Source organism: Gorilla gorilla, chromosome 6 (genome assembly GCF_029281585.2).
Source record: "Gorilla gorilla gorilla isolate KB3781 chromosome 6, NHGRI_mGorGor1-v2.1_pri, whole genome shotgun sequence".
NCBI classification, from domain to species: Eukaryota; Metazoa; Chordata; class Mammalia; order Primates; family Hominidae; genus Gorilla; species Gorilla gorilla.
In genome coordinates this window covers 152463806-152484008 of record NC_073230.2, presented here as the reverse complement: position 1 = coordinate 152484008, position 20203 = coordinate 152463806, and the positions used below count along the sequence as shown (strand labels likewise).

General features: G+C 43.6%; 1 protein-coding gene across 3 annotated transcripts; it reads right to left on the bottom strand.

The window, feature by feature from the left end:
- Nucleotides 1–10763: 10763 nt before the first annotated feature.
- Nucleotides 10764–16494, bottom strand: GSTK1 (glutathione S-transferase kappa 1). Of its 3 annotated transcripts, XM_004046378.4 has the most exons (8): nucleotides 16299–16494; nucleotides 15717–15798; nucleotides 15208–15336; nucleotides 14792–14892; nucleotides 14589–14624; nucleotides 12148–12264; nucleotides 11697–11790; nucleotides 10764–11093 (listed from the first exon to the last, which is right to left on the bottom strand). In XM_004046378.4, the coding sequence occupies exons 1-8, from the start codon at nucleotides 16368–16370 to the stop codon at nucleotides 11044–11046; spliced, it is 681 nt and encodes a 226-aa protein (XP_004046426.2). In that variant the 5' UTR covers nucleotides 16371–16494; the 3' UTR covers nucleotides 10764–11043. The 3 variants fall into 3 exon arrangements, with proteins under 3 accessions (XP_004046426.2, XP_018886568.2, XP_055203113.1); XM_019031023.3 differs by lacking the exon at nucleotides 14589–14624 and having other exon boundaries at nucleotides 16299–16469; XM_055347138.2 differs by lacking the exons at nucleotides 10764–11093; nucleotides 14589–14624 and having other exon boundaries at nucleotides 11697–11982; nucleotides 12082–12264; nucleotides 16299–16472.
- Between the last annotated feature and the right edge of the window lie 3709 nt (nucleotides 16495–20203).

Below are 20203 nucleotides of genomic sequence, written 5' to 3'. Positions count from 1 at the left end.
TGGTGACTTCTAAAAAGATATCAGTGACAATAGATACATACCTTTGTGTAGAATCAATTGATTGGATCCACATACACGATCTCATTTGATCCTTATTAACAATCATTTGGGCTGCCTGATTATCACTTTCATTTTACAGAGGAGGAAACAAGCTCAGAGAAAGTACACGATTTCTTTAGTTAGAAGGAAACTCAGAACCTTGACCTTTTAATTCAGCTGGGTGTGTTTTCCCCTTCAGAAATTGCCTTAGTCACAGCTTCTCCAAAATGTGTAAGGAAGATGGATAAATGGTTTATCATGACATAGGTGAGCAACATTGATATTTTCTAGATGGAAATGCTTTCAAAAAATAATAAATCCTCCAGTATGTAAGGATAAATACATGCACTTACCCCATCAACTAGTTTTAATATTGTACAAAGCTCGCTAAACAAGAACTGAGTGAACAATGGGGTTGAGGCAGTCAGTCTAGCTCAGATATTCGGCATTAAGCCACAAAAACCTTCTGGAATTTGAGAAATTGAGTGTAGTTGTTGCTAAGCAACAACAACAAAAAGAGCATTGTGTTTGTTAGAAATGTCTACAGATAGTGACAGCAGAGTCCCACATGGATATGCCTGTAAATACTAGCAAACAGGAGGCCGTGCAGTTTAAGCACATGTGTTTTGGCCAACCCTGGTTTTCAAATCTCATTTCTACCACTTACTAGCAGTGTGACCTTGGGCAAGTTACTTAACCTTTCTGAGCTTCGGTTACTAATCTGTAAATTGGTGAAAATAAACCCACGTATATCACCCCTTTCCCACACTGCTCCTCCAGCTTGGGGAACTACAGCCAAAGTGAGTCTGGGTCTGACTGTAATGCGCACAACCGTGTGTGGGACCAGTGAGGGGTACCATCCTGTCACTGGGACCTGATTTCACCATGGAGCATTTGTTTGTAACTACATTGTACATAGCCCTGTGCTAACTTCTAAGGGCATCTACCCAGGAGAGGTAACATATTTGACTGTGGTCTCCAGGATTTTCTGATATGGGTAGAGAGATAAGAGATGCATATGAAATAATTAAATAACAATTAAAGACAGTATCTGTCAGCCTGGGCAACATAGTGAGACCCTGTCTCTACACACAAAAAACATTAAAAATTAGCCAGGTGCAGTGTTGCCTGCCTGTAATCCTAGCTCTTTGGGAGGCTGATGGGGGAGGACTGTCTGAGTCCAAGAGTTCGAGGTTGCAGAAAACTATGACTGTGCCACTACACTCCAGCCTGGGTGACAAGGCAAGATCCTGTCTTTGAAAAAAAAAAGAAGAAGAAGACAGTATCTGAAAAAGTATTAATGTATGTGCCGGGCATGGTGGCTCACGCCTGTAATCCCAGCATTTTGGGAGGCCAAGGCAGGTGGATCATGAGGTCAGGAGTTCGAGACCAGCCTGGCCAACATAGTGAAACCCTGTCTCTACTAAAAATACAAAAATTAGCTGGGCATGGTGGCATGCACCTGTAGTCCCAGCTACTTGGGAAGCTGAGGCAGGAGAATCACTTGAACCCGGGAGGCAGAGTTCGCAGTGAGCTGAGATCGTGCCACTGTACTCCAGCCTGGGCAACAGAGCGAGACTTCGTCAAAAAACAAACAAACAAACATAAAAATTAAATATATGGTTTACGAAAATATAGTTATTTTAGTTAATTAAAAAATGATCTACACTTTTGGTATACAATTCAACAGGGAAAAAATTATAATAAAAAGTCTTTTTTATATCCCCAAACCTCAGTCTCTCAGTCCCGTTCCCATGAGGCAATCTCTTTCCCAACTATTTCTGGGTACCCCCTCCCCAGAGAGAGACCATAAATATGCAAACATAATATATACAGGCTCTCTTTCTTTATACATGTGGGAGCATGCCATAGATAATGCTTTATATTTTGCTTTTTCCACCTAACAATATATGTTGGAGATTGTGCCTTATCAACATATGTAGATCAATATGTATAGACCGTTTTGTTATGAATTACTAAAAGCATACAGAAAAGGGGCCAGGCATGGTGGCTCATACCTGTAATCCCAGCACTTTGGGAGACTGAGGTGGGCAGATCGCTTTGAGCTCAGGAGTTCGCGACCAGCCTGGGCAACATGGTGGAACCCCGTCTCTAGAAAAAATACAAAAATTACCCAGGTGTTGGTGGCTTACACCTATAGTCCCAGCTACATGGGAGGCCGAGGCTGGAGAATCGCTTGAGCTCAGGTAGCAGAGGTTGCAGTGAGCCAAGACTGGGCCACTGCACACCAGCCTGAGTGACAGAGTAAGACCCTGTCTCAAAAAAAAAAAATATATATGTGTGTATATATATGTGTATATATATGTATATACATATAACTATACACATATATATACACACATATATATAAGAATTTTACAGTGAACACCTATGTACTCACCACCTAGATTTTATAATTAACATTATACTAGTTTTCTGTCTACTCATCCCTTTATCCATCCATCAATGCATCTTATTTTTTGATTCATTTTAAAGTAAGTTGCAGACATCAATACTCTTCTGATTTTATTTTGCAACTTATTTTAGAAGTAATGAGTTCAATATTTGCTTATAGTTAATTTTTTTCCCTTGAAGTAAAATTTGCCTACAGTGAAAAACACAGATTTTTAGGTAGGTCATTCCATGAGTTTTGGTATATACATACATTTGTGTAATTCAAACTCCTATCAGGATAGAAAACATTACTATCACCCAGAAAGTTCCCTCATATATCTTCCCAGTCAATCCTATAGGCAAGAATAATTTTTTCCCATCTATTATATATATTTTTTGAGATGGAGTCTCACTGTGTCTCCCAGGCTTGAGTGCAGTGGTGCAACCTTGGTCCACTGCAACCTCCACCTCCTGGGTTCAAGCGATTCTCATGCCTCGGCCTCCCAAGTAGCTGGGATTACAGGTGCTTGCCACCACACTCAGCTAATTTTCTAGTTTTTGTATTTTTAGTAGAGATGAGCTTTTGCCGCATTGGCCAGGCTGGTCTCAAACTCCTGACTTCATCTATCTGCCTGCCTTAACCTCCCAAAGTGCTAGGATGACAGGTGTGAGCCAGTGCAACTGGCCTATATTTTTTAAAGTGTATATATATGTATATATAATATGTATGATTTATATATATAATATAAATATATATATATATTTTGAGACAGAATCTCACTCTGTCGCCCAGGCTGGAGTGCAGTGGTGCGATCTCGGCTCATGCAACCTCTGCCTCCTGGGTTCAAGTGATTCTTCTGCCTCAGCCTCCTAAGTAGCTGGGATTACAGGCACGTGCCACAACACCCGGCTAATTTTTGTAGTTTTAGTAGAGACGGGGTTTCATCATGATGGCCAGGCTGGTCTCAAACTCCTGACCTCAAGTGATCTACCTGCCTCAACCTCCCAAACTGCTGGGATTACATGCGTGAGCCACTGCACCTGGCCTAAAGTATATTGTAAAGCTATAGCTGCCATAGATGGTGATTCCTCTGATGGATCTGGGCACAGTAAATTGAAAACCTTCCCAAAAGGATTCACTTTTCTAGATGCCATTAAGACATTTGTGCCAGGCATTGTGGCTCATGCCTGTAGTCCCAGCACTTTCGGAGGCCAAGGTGGGAGGATCACTTGAGCCCAAGAGTTGGAGACCAGCATGGGCAACATCGTAAAGCTCTGTCTCTACAAAAAATACAAAAATCAGCTGGGCATGGTGGTAAGCACCTGTAGTCCCAGCTACTTGGGAGGCTGAGGTGGGAAAATTGCTTGAGCCCAAGAGGTCGAGGCCACAGTGAGCTGTGTTCAGGCCACTGCACTCCCACCTGGGTGACAGAGTGAGACCCTGTGAACAAATTGCCACAGCTATTTCATCCTTCAGCATCCACCACACTGATCAGTCAGCAGCCATCCACACTGAGGAAAGACCCTCCACTAGCAAAGAGATTATGATTCACTGAAGGCTCAGATGATCATCAGCATTTTTTAGCAACTAAATATTTTTAAACTAAGAAATGTACATTTTTTAGACATACTGTTGCACACTTAATAAACATTAGTATTGTGTAAATATAACTTTTATATGCACCAAAAAATTGTGTGACTCACTTTATAGCGATATTCACCTTACTGTAGTGGTCTGGAACCAAACCCACAATATCTCTGAGTTGCTCCTTTATTTTAGAGGCATTTAATCAGCATATATTGTATGCTTACAGGGTCAGCTATAGCCACATAATTTATGAAAAACCAATATGCAGGGCTGTGTATTCAGAAATTATTAAGAATTTCAAGACAATGACAGCAGAACATTAAACCATTTTGAGGCCCTGTGTGAATGCATAGGTTTCAAGCCCATGAAACCAGCCTTGTGTCCTTAGAACTGTGGGGATAGGATGAAACATGGAATATCACAGAATTATTATCTCAGTACATTCTCTGTCTCTCTTTTTTTACAGCATTGATGTAATACTTTTTTAAATTTAAAATTTTATTTTAAATTGACAATAATTGTATATGTGTATAGGATATGGTGTGATGTTTTATATATATATATATACACACACACATTGTGGAATATTACATCAAGCTAATTAACATATCTCATTTACTGGTCATTTTTATATAGTGAGAACATTTAACATCTATTCTTGTAGCAATTTTGAAATATACGATACATGATTATTAATCATGGTCACCATACTGTACGATATATATTAAGAATTGATTCCTCCTAATAGAAACTTTGTACTCTTTGGTCAACATCTCCCCATTGCCCACCCTGCACCCCCAGCCTCTGGTAATCACTGTTCTACTCTCTACTTCTGTTAAGTTCAACTTTTTTAGATTTCACATGTAAGTGAGATCATGCGGTATTTGTCTTTCCATGCCTGGCTTATTTTATTTCAGATTCCTCTATGTAGTAGCAAATGACAGAATTTCTTCCTTTTTAAAGACTAAATAATATTCCATTGTGTGTCTGTGTGTGTGTTTCTGTGTATACAGTCATGCGCCACATAACAATATTTCCACCAGACTACATATAGGATGGTGGTTCCATAAGATTATAATGGAGCTGAAAAATTCGCATTGCCTAGTGATTTGTGTTACAATTGCCTACAGTACTCAGTGCAGTAACAGGCTGTACCGGTTTATAGCCCAGGAGCAATAGGCAATACCACATAGCCTATGTGTGTAGTAGGCTATACCTTCTAGGTTTGTGTATGTTCTGTATACTCCATGATGTTCACACAATTACAAAATTAACTAATAATGCATCTCTCAGAACATATCCCCATCATTAAGCAATGCATGACTGTGTATTATACATACCACATTTTTTAACCATTCATTTTGGGTTATTTAAAATTTAATTAAAATAAAATAGAGATGAGGTTTTGACATGTTGCCCAGGTTGGTCTCGAACTCCTGGGCTCAAGCAATCCACCCACCTAGGCTTCCCAAAGTGTTGGGATTACAGGCCTGAGCCACCACACCCAGCCTAACCATTCATTTGTTGATGGACACTTAGGTTGACTTCATATTTTGGCTATCGTGAATAAGAGCAAGATATCTCTTTGATACACTGATTTCATTTCTTTTGGATATATACTCAGAAGTGGGATTGCTGGATCATATGGTAGATCCCTTTTTAGCTTTTAGAGGAACCTCCATACTATTGTCCACAATGGCTGTACTAATTCGTATTCCTGCCAACCCTTTTCTCCACGTCGTCACTAACAGTTATTGTTCAGCTTTTTAATAATAGTCATTATAACAAGATGTGAGGTGCTATCTCATTGTAATTTTGATTTGCATTTCCCTGACGATTAGTTGTTGAACATTTCTCATAAACCTGTTGGCCACTTGTATGTCTTCATTTGAGAAATGTCTGTTCACGTCCTGTAATCATTTTTCAGTTGGGTGATTTGTTTTCTTGCTATTGAGTTTCTTTTATATTTTGGATATTAACCTCTTATCAGATGTATGGTTTAAAAATATTTTCTCCCAATCTGTGGGTTTACATTCTTTTTTAAAAACATTTTTATTATGGAAATATCTCAATACACATAATATAGTATAAATAACTCCCCATGTATCCATCACTGAGCTTTAACGATAATTAACATCTTGTCACTCTTGTTTCATCTATTCCTTCTGACCTGCCACATTTTAAAAAGCATCATGTCATTTCTATCCTAAATTATTTTTTTTTTTTTTGAGACGGAGTCTTGCTCTGTTGCCAGGCTGGAGTGCATGCTGTGCTGCGATCTTGGCTCACTGCAACCTCCGCCTCCCGGGTTCAAGCGATTCTCCTGCCTCAGCGTCCCAAGTAGCTGGGACTACAGGTGCGTGCCACCATGCCCAGCTAACTTTTGTATTTTTAGTAGAAATGAGGTTTCACCATGTTGGCCAGGATGGTCTCAATCTCTTGACCTCGTGATCTGTCTATGTCGGCCTCCCAGAGTGCTGGGATTACAGGTGTGAGCTAGCATGCCTGGCCCTATCCTAAATATTTCAAAATGAATTACAACCAATGAAAAGTTTTTTTTTTTTTTTTTTTTGTGCACAGCCACTCAGCTATTATCACATAATGAAATTAACATTAATTCTTTAATATCAACTAATATTCACTCCATATCATTTTCCCCATTGTCTCAAAAATGTATTCTTAGTCTGTAAATTCTTTTAAAATCTATTGTTAAAAACAATATGAGAAATTTTCAAAGGAGTCTAGTTAGAAAGTAGGCAAAAGACATGAACAGACATTTTACTGACGACCATGTACAGATGGCAAGTAGCACATGAAAAGATGTTCATTAGTCATTAGGGAGATGCAAATTAAAAATCACAGTGAGCTATCACTACCCACCTATCAGAATGATTAAAGTAAGAAACAGTAGTAACACTAAATGCTGGTGAGGCTGTGGACAAACTGGATCACTCATGCGTTGCTGGTGGAAAAGTGAAACCAGCTACTCTGGAAAACAGTATGGCAGTTTCTTTTCTTCTTTTTTTTTCTTTTCTTTTCCCTTCCTCCCTCCCTCCCTCCCTCCCTCCCTTCCCTCCCTCTCTCTTTCCTTTCCCTTCCTTCCTTCTTCTTTCCTTCCTTTTTTTTGTTTGTTTTTGTTTTTTTGAGACAGGGTCTGGCTCTGTTGCCCAAGCTGGAGTGCAGTGGCGTGATCATAGCTGACTTCAACCTCCGCCTCACAGGCTCAAGGGATCCTCCCACTGTAGCCTCCCAATTAGCTGGGACTGCAGGCACACATCACCATGTCTGGCTTTTTCTTTTTTGGAGATGGGGTTTCGCCATGTTGCCCTGGCTGGTCTTGAACTCCTGGGCTCAAGTCATCCTTCTGCCTTGTTCTCCCAAAGTGCTGGGATTACAGATGGGAGCCATCATGCACCCAGCCTTGACAGTTTCTTCTAAAACTAAGCATGGACTTACCATGGGACCCAGTGGTTGTGTTCCTAAGCATTTACCCAGAGAAATGAAAATAAAAACCTGTACATGAACGCACAGAGTAGCTTTATTTGTAAGAACCTGAAACTGGAAACAACCCAAGTGTCCTTCAACAGGCGAATGTTTAAACACACTATGTTACATCCATACTATAGAATATTAATACTATTCAGCAATAAGAAGGAATAAACTCTCGATACATGTCAAAACCTTGGATAGATCTCAAAGGGATTGTGCTGAATGAAAACAATCAAATCTGATTCCATTTATGTAGCATTTTTGAAATGACAAGACATAAAGATCAGATTAGTGACTGCCAAGGATTAGGAAAGTACAGGGAGGGAGGGAGGTAGCTGTGGCTACAAAAGGGTAGCATGAGAAATCTTTATGCTGAAAATGTTTTGTATCTTGGCTGTGGTGGTGGTCATCAGCATACATGTGATAAAATTATATAGAACTAAATACAGACACACAATAAGCATGTGTTAAACTGGTGAACTCTGAATAAGGTTGATGGATTGTATCAATGTCAATTTCTTGATTTTTGTCCTATAGTGTGTTATTGTCCTGTAGTTATGCAAGAGGTTACCACTGGGGAAAGTATGTGAAGAGTATATGGAATCTCTGTATTATAGCTTACAAAATGGATATATAAAAAATTAGAGAGTAGGAATGGGAATGAGAAAGGGAGGACTCTTCACTTTTTACTTGATACCTTGCTTTTACCTTGCTTTTACGTTGCTTTTTTTGTAGTTCAGTATTGAATCTGAGTATTGGCACAATTGCAAATTTCCTATTACAATTATTGATCAGAAGGGAAGAGGGCAAGAAACTAAGAAAAAGTATGAAACCCTCCTTGGATTAGAAAAAAAGAGTGTTTCATTATTAACGTACAGTTGCTTTGAGAGGCTTTCCCCTTTCTTGTTTTGATTCTATTTGGAAGAAGGAGTTCAGAAATTACAATCTGGATCATGAGTGTAAGCATTAGTCTAGAAATTATCTAGTTCCTCCAGAGAAGATTAAAGTCAGCCACTGGATTCAGAAAATAGGATGATAAAGTCTTCAAAGAAAGACTGGGTAGAGCCAGGAAATATGCATCTACAATAAAACATTATCCCACTTAAGCCTGGGAAAAGATTCAGGATTAATTTAAGTAGTTAATACATTTAGAAATCAATGGGCAAGATGCACAATTGTACTGCAATGTGAATCTACATTTTTTTTTTTTTTTGAGATGGAATCTCACTCTGTCGCCCAGGCTGGAGTGCAGTGACCCGATCTCGGCTCACTGCAACCTCTGCCTCCCAGGTTCAAGCGATTCTCCCGCATAAGCCTCCTGAGTACCTGGGATTGCAGGTGTGCACCACCACACACAGCTTAATTTTTGTATTTTTAGTAGAGATGGGGTTTCACCATGTTGGTCAGGCTGGTCTCAAACTGCTGACCTCAAGTGATCCACCTGCCTCAGTCTCCCAAAGTGCTGGGATTACAGGCATGAGCCACTGCGCCCGGCCAAATTTTTTATTTTTCATTTTTATTATTTTGTGTATCAGAATACATTTTAAAAAATCAAAAATTTTAAAAGTATACAAATAAAATGGAAAGATTTTGATGTATTTTATCTCAGAATAATGTCCTCTGTATTATGTTTTTATTCATCAAGACATATTGAGATCATACCATATAGTTTCATCTTTTTCCAATCAATATTATATCTCAAGAATTTCCAATGTTCTTAACAATTCTTCAGAAATACAATTTTTTTTTTTGAGACAGAGTTTCGCTCTTGTTGTCCAAGCTGGAGTGCAATGGTGCAATCTCAGCTCACCACAACCTCTGCCTCCCGGGTTCAGCGATTCTCCTGCCTCAGCCTCCCGAGTAGCTGGGATTACAGGCACGTGCCACCACACCCGGTTACTTTTTTGTATTTTTAGTAGAAACAGGGTTTTACCATGTTAGCCAGTCTGGTCTCGAACTCCTGACCTCAGGTGATCCGCCTGCCTTGGCCTCCCAAAGTGCTGGGATTACAGGTGTGAGCCACCATGCTGGCCCTCATATACAATTTTTGATGACTGTAAAACATTATCTCCTGAATGTGCCATACTTGATTAAAGTATTCTCCTCCTGATAGGTGTTTAAGTTGTTCACAATTTTTGATATCCACATATAGTGCTGAGACAAGCATCTTTATTCATAAAACTGGTTCCACTCACCCTGCTCTGGGCAGCTTAGTTTTGTCTTAATTTGCCCTTATGGTTTTTAAGATTGGACATCTTCCCATATTTTTATTTTATACTAGCTGTACATCCCATGAAACTCCTTTGAAGAAAAGTACTTAATTTGGAGATGTTCTTTTGCCATTACTTCACAGATAAGTTGGGTAAAGATGATTTTAAATCCTGGAGGATGCTAGAGACATGGAAAAGGTGAGAGAGGAAGACAGAAATTAATGGGAGATAAAAGGGGAAAATGGACTATGGGAAGAGCCAGACCCAGAGGGAGGGACAGAAGGGAAAGTGGCATTGCTCCTGAAACTCCTCCGGGCTATGTAAGGCTCCGTACTTGGTTCCCAACAATGGATCCAAGTGAGGTTTCAGCTTCCAAATACAGAGTATTCTTAAAGAAGTCAAAATACTATTGAAACAAGGGATTCTGATCATTGCACAATGGGCACAGCTAGAGGCAGGGACTTTGGGTCAATTACTGGGGGAATGGAAAAGTTATATGTATGTAGTAAGGAACAGGGGTTATACTAGGTTAGGCAGAGAAGCCTTGGAGTTTTCTCAGAATCTGCACTGAGGGTTAAGGGAGGTATCTATGAAAGGGTGTGCAACTTCTCCAAACTGCAGCAACTCCAGCCAGTTTCCCGGTACTGCCTTGCCCTGGTTCTGCAGGTGTGGCTGGACCCAGTTTAAATATCTGGCCACAAGCTCAGCTAGACTCTGGTTCCCTCGGCTGTTCACTCCCACTGGGCTTCTGGTCCCAGCCCCATCTCAGTCACTGTGGTTGGTCAGAAGACAGTAAATCCCAAACTTGATTAGTTGCAAAGTCCATCTGGCTTGGTTTTCTGTTGCTGATAGAGAGACCAGGGGAGTTTCTGTGTGAGAGAACGGGGGACTATTCTCACTTCTTCCACCGCACAAGCTGCTCAAGGTGGGCTGCATGGCTGGTCTGGCTGGAAATACTGAAACAGCTCTCCTTCACCTACCCCTAGAGTAGGCAGGATGTGACCCCAGGAATGAGAATATACCAGGGCAGATACAGACACAGAAATGTTTTGCCTGATGGCATTAGGTTTATTTTGTGGGAAAGCAGAATTGGGGCTCTCTGAAAGGCACTTGTGAGGCATAGAAGTAGAGGTTGCCACATGGCTAATGGTGGACGTCTTCCTGGCATCCTTGGGGGTAGGGGAAAGACAGACAGCTCCCAGGGCCACAGAAAATACCTCTACCAGATAGAGAAATCCGAGTCCCAGTGCCTTATGGTGGAGCCAAGGGTTAAGCAGATGGCCTGCTTTTTTTATACGAAGAGTTTGCTTCCTCTGGGCAATCTTAAAGTCTGGCATTCACGGCTGGAGGTACAGGGCCCATCCACTTCTCTCCTGGATGAAGAAAACAACAGACTCTGCACACTGTTCTCAGGTGTTCTGGCAGCAGGAGTTGGTCCCACAAGGTCCCAGGGGTTTTCTAGAAAGACTCTTGCTTGGCTTCAAGGTATAGAAGGCTTCCTTTTCTTTTATGGGGATGAAGACAGCCCCTGCCCACTCAACCTTGAACAGCACTGACTGCATAACGCTTTGTTACTGGAAGTGCCAAGAATATTTTTTTGCTCTGAGCCCCTCCTTCTGGTCAACTGATATAGTGGGTGTGGAGCTGGGGTCAAAGGCAGCTCAGGGTTGAATCTTTTTATTTTTTGAGACGGAGTCTTGCTTTGTCACCCAGGCTGGAGTGCAGTGGCGCGATCTCGGCTCACTGCAACCTCCGCCTCCCAGGTTCAAGTGATTCTCCTGCCTCAGCCTCCCACTGAGGCAGCTGTAGTCCCAGCTAATTTTTATATTTTTAGTAGAGACGGGGTTTCACCATGTTGGCCAGGATGGTCTTAATCTCCTGACCTCGTGCTCTGCTCACCTCAGCCTACCAAAGTGCTGGGATTACAGGCGTGAGCCACTGCACCTGGCTCAGGGTTGAATCTTTAACTTACTTACCCAGCAGGTGCGCCAGCAGCTCCATCCGGTCAGAGCCAAATAACATGTGGGTTTGGCCATCCACATGGGCCACGGTGATGGGCAGCCCAAAGGCCTGGAGAAAGCAGTTACAATGCAAGGAGGAAGGCAAAGGAGCAGGTATTAGGCAGGGGTTGAAACCTTTGAGTCAGTACTTTTCTGAGTTCACAGAAGCAAAGAGGTCTAAGAGGCTCTGTGGCCCCAGGTGCATTCCTGTTTCTAAGATGCTCTCTTTTCTCTCACTGTGCATCTCCTTCCCTTCCTTTCCCTGAGGCCAAGGAAAAGAAGGAAGAAGATGAGGGTTGTTTAAGAGCACTGAGGAGAACATTTGGAAAGGGGGCTTTTGTACAGGAGCATAAGGACTCACACTTAGAGATTCTCAAGTCTCCATCTTCAGGATGGGTGCTGGGAACACACATAAAGAGCTGCTCACCCCGTATCTGCAAGCTGCCTCAGTGGTCTCCTTGAGCTGGTTCTTCACCTTTGGCGTTGCGATCTTTTCCAGAAGTCCCTGGGCTTGTTCTGCAGACATACCAGCCTTCTCTGCAGCCTAAGGGAATATAGTAGGGAATACAACTGTGGCTGCATGATATTGGATGGGGATCTCAGAGGAAAACTCTGGTCTTTTTATTTTCTGCCCCCAAGTTTTGCTGGCAATGCCCTTACCCACCCACAAGTGGAGATCTGTCCTTGCCAAGAGGAACTATTTTCTTTATCCCAAATCTTGAGATGGGTGGAAAAGGAGAAAAGGTAGATGGCACAGAGTCAATCACAGAAATTAACACCAGCGGACATCTTAGAGACCAGCTAGATAGACCTCTTTATTTCACAAATGAAGAGCCTGAATCCAGAGGTGATACATTACTTGCTCAGAGTTACAGAGCATGTTGGTAGCAGAGCCAACACTAGAATCCACGTCTCTAGAATTCAAGTCCAGGGCTCTTTCCTTCCTACCTCTCACAGTTCCTAAGTATCTCATGCTTTTTTTGAATCAAGAGCTAGGCTGTAATTCCAGTGGAACTTCCTGAGAACTTTGTAACAAGGCACATGGCTGCAGCCACCTACCTGGCTTCAAGACAAAGATAAAGGCTTCAGTTTGTGGTTTGTTGGTATAGTTTGGGATAGATGGTTCTTAACTTTGGCTGCCCATTTGAAACTCCTGAGGAGCTTTAAAAAATCTCCACGTGAGGTCATCCCTTAGAACTAGATCCAAGCACTGTGGCTCATGCCTGTAATTCTAGCACTTTGGGAGACTGAGGCAGGAGATTGCTACAGCCCAGGAGTTCGAGACCAGCCTGGGCAGCAAAGTGAAACCCCCATCTCTACAAAAAATTTTTAAAAAAATTAGGCATGGTGGCACATGCTTGAAGTCCCAGCCACTCGTAAGGCTGAGATGCGAGATCACTTGAGCCCAAGAGGTTGAGTCTGCAGTGAGCCATGATCATGCCACTGCACCCCAGCCTGGGTGACAAAGCAAGACACTGTCTCAAAAAAAAAAAAAAAAAAAAAAAGAAAGAAAGAAAGAAAAAAAAGAACAAGAACAATTACATCACAATTCCAGGGGAAAGGGTTAGCTCCAAGGTGCTCCAGGTGATTTTAATTCACAGCCAAGATTGACAGCCACTGCAACTTGACTTCCTAGATCAGAAGTGGGACCCAGGAATTCATGTAGCCTGTCCTAATGAGACACTATCTTTGACTTGGTTAAATTAGAGAATTATGTCCCACACAAAATGTTTAACCACAGAAAAATGGTTAAGCAAAACAAAAATAAGTCCACTCAATGGAACCTCTATAGAAACAAAGAACTATACTTTCAGAGTTAAGAATTCCATGGAGGCTGGGCACAGTGGCTCATTCCTGTAAACACAGCACTTTGGGAGGTGGAGGCAGACAGATCTCTTGAGCACAGGAGTTTGAGACCAGCCTGGGCAACACAGTGAAACCCCTTCTCTACAAAAAATAAAAAAGTTAGCCAGACATGGTAGTGTGTGCCTGTAGTCCCAGCTACTCAGGAGACTGAGGTGGGAAGATTGCTTGAGTCCAGGAGGCAAAGGTTGCAGTGGGTCGAGGTCACGCCACTGCACTCCAGCCTGGGCGACAGAGCCAGACCCTGTTTCAAAAAAAAAAAAAAAAAAAAAAAAAAAGCATGGAAAATGATTAAATATGAAGTAAAAAAGCAAGCTAAAAATTACACATGTACTTTGCAGGAGTATAGACTGTAGAAGATATATTTGCCATTCCTTATACATTTAACTTTTGTGTGATTTGCCACTTTATGTATTAAATTTGAATAGGTCTCAACTATTTTTTTTTGTAAACCAGAGGAATAATACTGTTTTGAATTTCCTAATTTAATCCTGAAGACAAACTTACTTTTATACCCCCATCTATGGCTCACTGGTCAATGTTTTGAGCTATTTCCATTTGTTCTCACTCAGGCTCCTATATAACCCTGGCATTAGTTATCTCTTTTCGTCTTTTTAAAGCCTCTTGGAACAAGTCTCCTGCCTTCCACTCTGGATGTGTTGGTGAGGTTTGTGTTGGAGTTTGTGGAGACTTGTGAATACTATATCCCTCCCCATCCAGGGGTTCCAACACTGAGCATCTTTCTCTCACTGACATCTTTCAGCAAATAAATTCTACCCGTATATTGTCCCTTTTGCACTTCCCCTTTCAACCTTGAGATATCCTTTTGAGGATCCTTAGTTCCAACTTTTCAGTAGTTTGTGCCCTGAATCACAGACATCCTTTCTTCCCCAGTAATTATAACCTTTTCCATGCAATAAGAGACCTATTGTCTTCTTTACCCCCAAACGCCAACTGTTCTCAGATTCTCTATGAGTGCAGTTGGGGTGGAGCCAGGACACTCACCGCCAGGATGCTCTGCGGCTCGGTGATGTCTTCATTCTGGGAAGAAGAGAAGACAGCAGGAAGGCGGTGCGGGGAGAGGGGTGTGACTGGGAGGACATAGATCCCCCGGGCGGGGGCAGGATCATGACCCTGAAAACGTGCCTGGGGAAGGTCAGAAAGTCATCCAAGGTCCTCCCAGAGGATTCCCAGAGCCCCACACTCACCCTTGACCAGACGCGCATCCACAGCTCCCGGGACGCTTTCTCCAGCATCTCTGGATGCTCCAAGTTCACGGCGGTGAGGAAACGCATGGCAGACAAACTTCCTGTGGGGCAGAGGCACCCAGAGGCAGGGCTCCTCTTGCTGCTTTCCTGGTGGAGGACTAGCTCTTCCTTGCTTCTGACATCCCCCAGAGCTCCTCCGCCCTCAGCCTCTCACCCAAGGTTCCCATGACCTATTTGCCTGCTCTTCTTCCCTTTCATGCCCGGCAACCTTCAGCTCGCTCAAGGCTGATCCTGAGGTTTCCCAAGGCAGGCTTCACTTGCTTTAGTCTCCCGCAGCCCCTCCATCCTATCAATCCCTCAATCTCCGACTTCTGTGTTCTTCACTGGATACCCTGTCTACATCCCGCTCTCTTCACCTTTTTCAAGCATCACAGACAAGAAATCCTTGGGGAAGTGGATGGGAATCTGGAGATGGTGTCTCAGGAGCTTTAAGTCATTTGCCATGTATAGTCCTTTGCGGGGAAGCAGACCTGGAGGCTTGTTTCCTGCCAGGAGAAGGTTGGGCACGCTAAGTGAGAAAAGACCTAAGAGTCCCAGGTTTGGGGACCTCGACGTGGGTTTTGGGCAGAGGGCAGCTTCCTTTTTTTTCTCTTGTTGTTTCGCTCTTGTTGCCCGGGCTGGAGTGCAATGGCGCGATCTCAGCTCACCGCAACCTCCGCCTCCTGGGTTCAAGCGATTCTCCCGCCTCAGCCTCCCGAGTAGCTGTGGTATACAGGCATGCACTACCACGCCCGGCTAATTTTGTATTTTTAGTAGAGACGGGGCAGAGGGCAGCTTTCTGGCTGCCAGTGCCAATATAAGGACCCGCTGGGGTCGACTCTCTTGGGCCACTGAGATCACCCCTGCCCCGACCCTCCCTTCCTACCACTGTCTTTCATGATCCCTGCTATGAGGCTGGGCCGCAACTGCAGGTTGATGTTCCAGATATTCTGATACCGGCACAGGATCTGCGGGCAGAGGTCAAGAACGATTGCCAGTGTGCAAGATGGAAAAGTGAAAGAGCCGAGGGAAAGGGAAGGGAGGCGCTAAGTGCAGAGCAGGGGTTATGCGGACACCCTACATTGTTTGGTTTGAAATTGGCAAAACTCTCCTCACTACTAGAAATCTATTCCAGGATCTTCGCTCCTGTGGCCAGTTTCCCCCAAAACTGCCATCGTTGGGCTAAGAGGTGGCCGTGTTCTGCATTTCTCCCTGAATGTTTGGAGCCGCCCCTCTTTCCACCACCGTGGGAAACTGCAGTCGGGATATAAAGGCTCGGGTTGGAGCCAGCGACTCTATTCCGTTTAAAAGCACAAAGTGACCTTCAGCCCCGGAGCTCTCCCTGCTTGCCTTAACCCCTTGGGCGGCGCCAGGAGTTACACGAGACCTCTGTCCCGGAGCCCTGCGCTCACTCTTCCCTCCGCCCTCACTCCCCAGACACTGCCGAGGCGGCCCCTCCCAGCGTCACCTCGAAGCCCAGCCAGGAGTAGGGGGACAGCACGTCATAGAAGAGCTCCACGGTGCGCGGCAGGGACCCCATGCTGCAGGCTCCGGAAGAGCAGTGGCAGCAGGAGCTCCTTTCCCCGGAACCCGGCAGAGGCTGCCCAGCTTCTGGGCCTGCCTGGGACCGCCCACCGCCTTAGCGCGCAGCCTCAGAGAGAAACTGCCCTGGCAGAGGTCCCCCTCCGGCGCAGCGGGGCGGGGCCAGCCTACGGCCCCCAGCCAGGGGCAGGGTGGGTAGGGACCCCTTGGGGAGCGCGCAGGTGTGGACAACGGGCTCTGCAATCGCCTTTGCAAAAATTTTAACAGTGAGAAAATTACGAAGGTGAAACAGATCTGAACTCACCAACTCCATCGTGCCTTTAACCTCCAAACTGCCCTTGGTCATTCCTGAGCATGGGACGAGCTAATATAGGGAGAAATTTAGTTTATAGTTTAAATGATAATAGCCCTTCCCCAAACTAAACCAGTTTTATAAAACTAATAAAAGTCCACAAGTTTAGGATTATGAGAGGGGCCTGAATTCTGCTAAGATGTAGGCATTAACAATTACCAGACATTGTTCCAGAGGTCACAAGCTCTGCAACTTCCCCAATTATTCCTGTAAATAACCACTTTTGTAGAACCTAAGACTGGCCTTTGAAGATACCTTCTCAGACTTTTCCATTTCTAATGACAGGATGACTCCACCTGGACCAGTGACTCCTCTGTGGCCCGCATCCAAATGCAACTCGGTGCACTGAGGACGGTTTTCCACACCCCTGTGATTGCATCCCCAACCAATTAGCAGCACCCATTCTCTAGCCCCTTGCCCACCAAACTATCATTAAAAAACTCTAGCCGGCGGGCATGGTGGCTCACGCCTGTAATCCCAGCACTTTGGGAGGCTGAGGTGGGTGGATCACTTGAGGTCAGGAGTTCAAGACCACTCTGGCCCACATGGTGAAACCCTGTCTCTACTAAAAATGCAAAAATTAGCCGGGCATGGTGGCATGTGCCTGTAATCCCAATTACTCGGGGGGCTGAGTCAGGAGAATTGCTTGAATCCGGGAGGCAGAGGTTGCAGTGAGCCGAGATCATGCCACTGCACTCCAGCCTGGGTGACAGAGCAAGACTCCCTCTCAAAAGAAGAACAAAAACAAAAACAAAAAAACCCACAAAGCCCCCTAGCCTCTGCCTCCGAATTTTGGGAGACTAATTTGAGTAATAATAAAACTCTGGTCTCCTGTTTAGCTGGCTCTATGTGTATTAAGCTCTTTCTCTATTGCAATTCCCTTGTCTTGATAAATCAGCCCCATCTGGGTAATGGGCAAGATGAACCCACTGGGCTGGTGTCAGGGTGACTGTCCTGCTCTGCAGTGGAGTCTTGTGGGAAGGGGGTAGTTTGAGATGCCTGGAGTGCCTTTCACTTAGCTGTGCCCCTTGGGTGAGCCACTTGACCTCTCTGAACCTATTTCCTCATCCTGCATACACATGGGGAATATCTAATGATAACACCTGCCTTATGACGAGTTGTGAGGAATGAGGTACTCCAATAACTGCTAGCTCTTATTATTGTTACTTGGCAGTTGCATGAATCTCCTAAACTGGGGCAGAATAAGAAGTTCTCAGAGTACACATTTTCTTGTGTTACCTTTGTCAGAGATTTGCACAATGTCTGGGACACATTTGACCATCGATACATATATTTTGAGTGAGTGAAAAAAAAAGAGGGACTGGTAGAAGATGGAGAGGCCTCACCATAGATAATTGTGGTGATAATGGAAACGATTGGCCCTATTCGTTTTCACAAATATGTGAGTCGTATTGTCTTATATTGGGATTACATTTACTGCAAAGAAACAGAATTTTAAAATAATTCCATTTAACTTTGTTAAAATTATTTTTAACATTACTAATTTAATAAATTGGAAAACATATAAAGATTCCACTTTTCATTTGTATCAATAAGGAAAACAACTCCAGGCTATCAGAATACAGAGATACAAGGTAAACCCCTACATGGAGAAGAGCATGCAAAATGGAATGAAAAATGATGTTATCATTACCTACTTGCAGAGTAAACTAATTGTTCGACAACCACTGAAACTAAACTTTTTTTTTTTTTGAGATGGAGTCTTGTTCTGTTGCCCAGGCTGGAGTGCAGTAGCACAATTGCAGCTCACTGCAACCTCTGCCTCCTGGGTTCAAGCAATTCTCTCTGCCTCAGCCTCCCAAGTAGCTGGGATTACAGGTGCCCACCACCACACCCAGCTAATTTTTTTTGTGTTTTTGGTAGAGATGGGCTTTCACTATGTTGGCCAGGCTGGTCTTGAACTCCTGACCTCAGGTGATCCACCCATTTTGGCCTTCCAAAGTGCTGGGATTACAAATGTGAGCCACCACAGCCCACCTTGTTTTTTTTTGAGACATGATCTCACTCTCGCTCAGACTGAAGTGCAGTGGTTCAATTTTGGCTCACTGCCACCTCTGCCCCCCAAGCTCAAGCAATTCTCCCACCTTGGCCTCCTGAGTAGCAGGGACTACAGGTGTATGTCACCACACCCAGCTAATTTTTGTGTTTTTTGTAGAGATGGGGTTTCACCATGCTTCCCAGTCTGGTCTTGAATTCCTGGGCTCAAGTGATCCTCCCACCTCGGCCTCCCAAAGTGCTGGGATTACAGGCATGAGCCATCATGCCCAGTTACATTTTTGTTTTTCTCCAGTAATCATAATTTTAAAGTGTCCAAGAGCTAATTCAGCATGGTAATTTAAGGTTTCATTTCAAAGGTAGATCAATCACTTATTTTAAAAAGCTTTTTATATTTGGAAATATTTTAGATTTATAGAAGACTTGTAAAGATAGTACAAGGTTTCTGAATACCCCTCATCCAGCTTTACCTAATGTGAAAATCTTACATAAGTATGATGATAAAAACCAATACATTAACATTGGTACATTACTTTTTTTTTTTTTTTTTTTTTTGAGCTGGAGTCTCACTCTGTTACCCAGGCTGGAGTGCAGTGGCGCAATCTTGGCTCACTGCGACCTCCGGCTCCTAGGTTCAAGCGATTCTTCTGCCTCAGTCTCCCGAGTAGCTGGGACTACAGGCGTGTGCCACCACGCTCAGCTAATTTTTTGTATTTTTTAGTAGAGACGGGGTTTCACCATATTGGACAGGCTGGTTTCCAACTCCTGATCTCGTGATCCCCCTGCCTCAGCCTCCCAAAGTGCTGGGATTATAGGCATGAGCCACTGTGCCCAGCCTGGTACGTTACTATTAATTGAACTACAGATTTTGCTCAGATTTCACCAGTTTTTTCACTAGTGTTCTTTTTCTGTTCCAGGATCCAGTCCAGCATACACACAGAATTTTGTTGTCATGTCTCTTTATTCTTCCCATATCTATGAGAGTTTCTTGGCCTTTTCTAGTGTTTCATGACTTTGACACTTGTGAAGAGTATTGATCAGCTATTTTGTGGCATGTCCCTTCATTTGGGTTTGTCTGATATTTCCTCAGAGTAAGACTAAGGTTGTGGACTTTTGGGAGGATTACCACAGAGGTAAGGTGCCCTTCTTGAATCATGTCATGAGGTACAGGGATATCAACATGACTCATCACTGGTGGTGTTTACCTTGGTCACCTGGTTAAGGCGGAGCAACTGGAAAATTTCTGCACTGTAAAGTCACCATTTTCCCCTATCCAAACCCTAGTTTTTGGAAGGGAGTCAGTAAGTGCAGCCCACCCTGGGAGTGAGGGTTGAGTAGATTAAGTCCATCCACTGGAGGGAAGAATATTAAAGAAGTTGTGGATCTACGTTAACACCACCATGGTAACTAATAAATATTTGGGGGAGATACTTTGAGGCTATGCAAATATCCAGTTGCTCCCT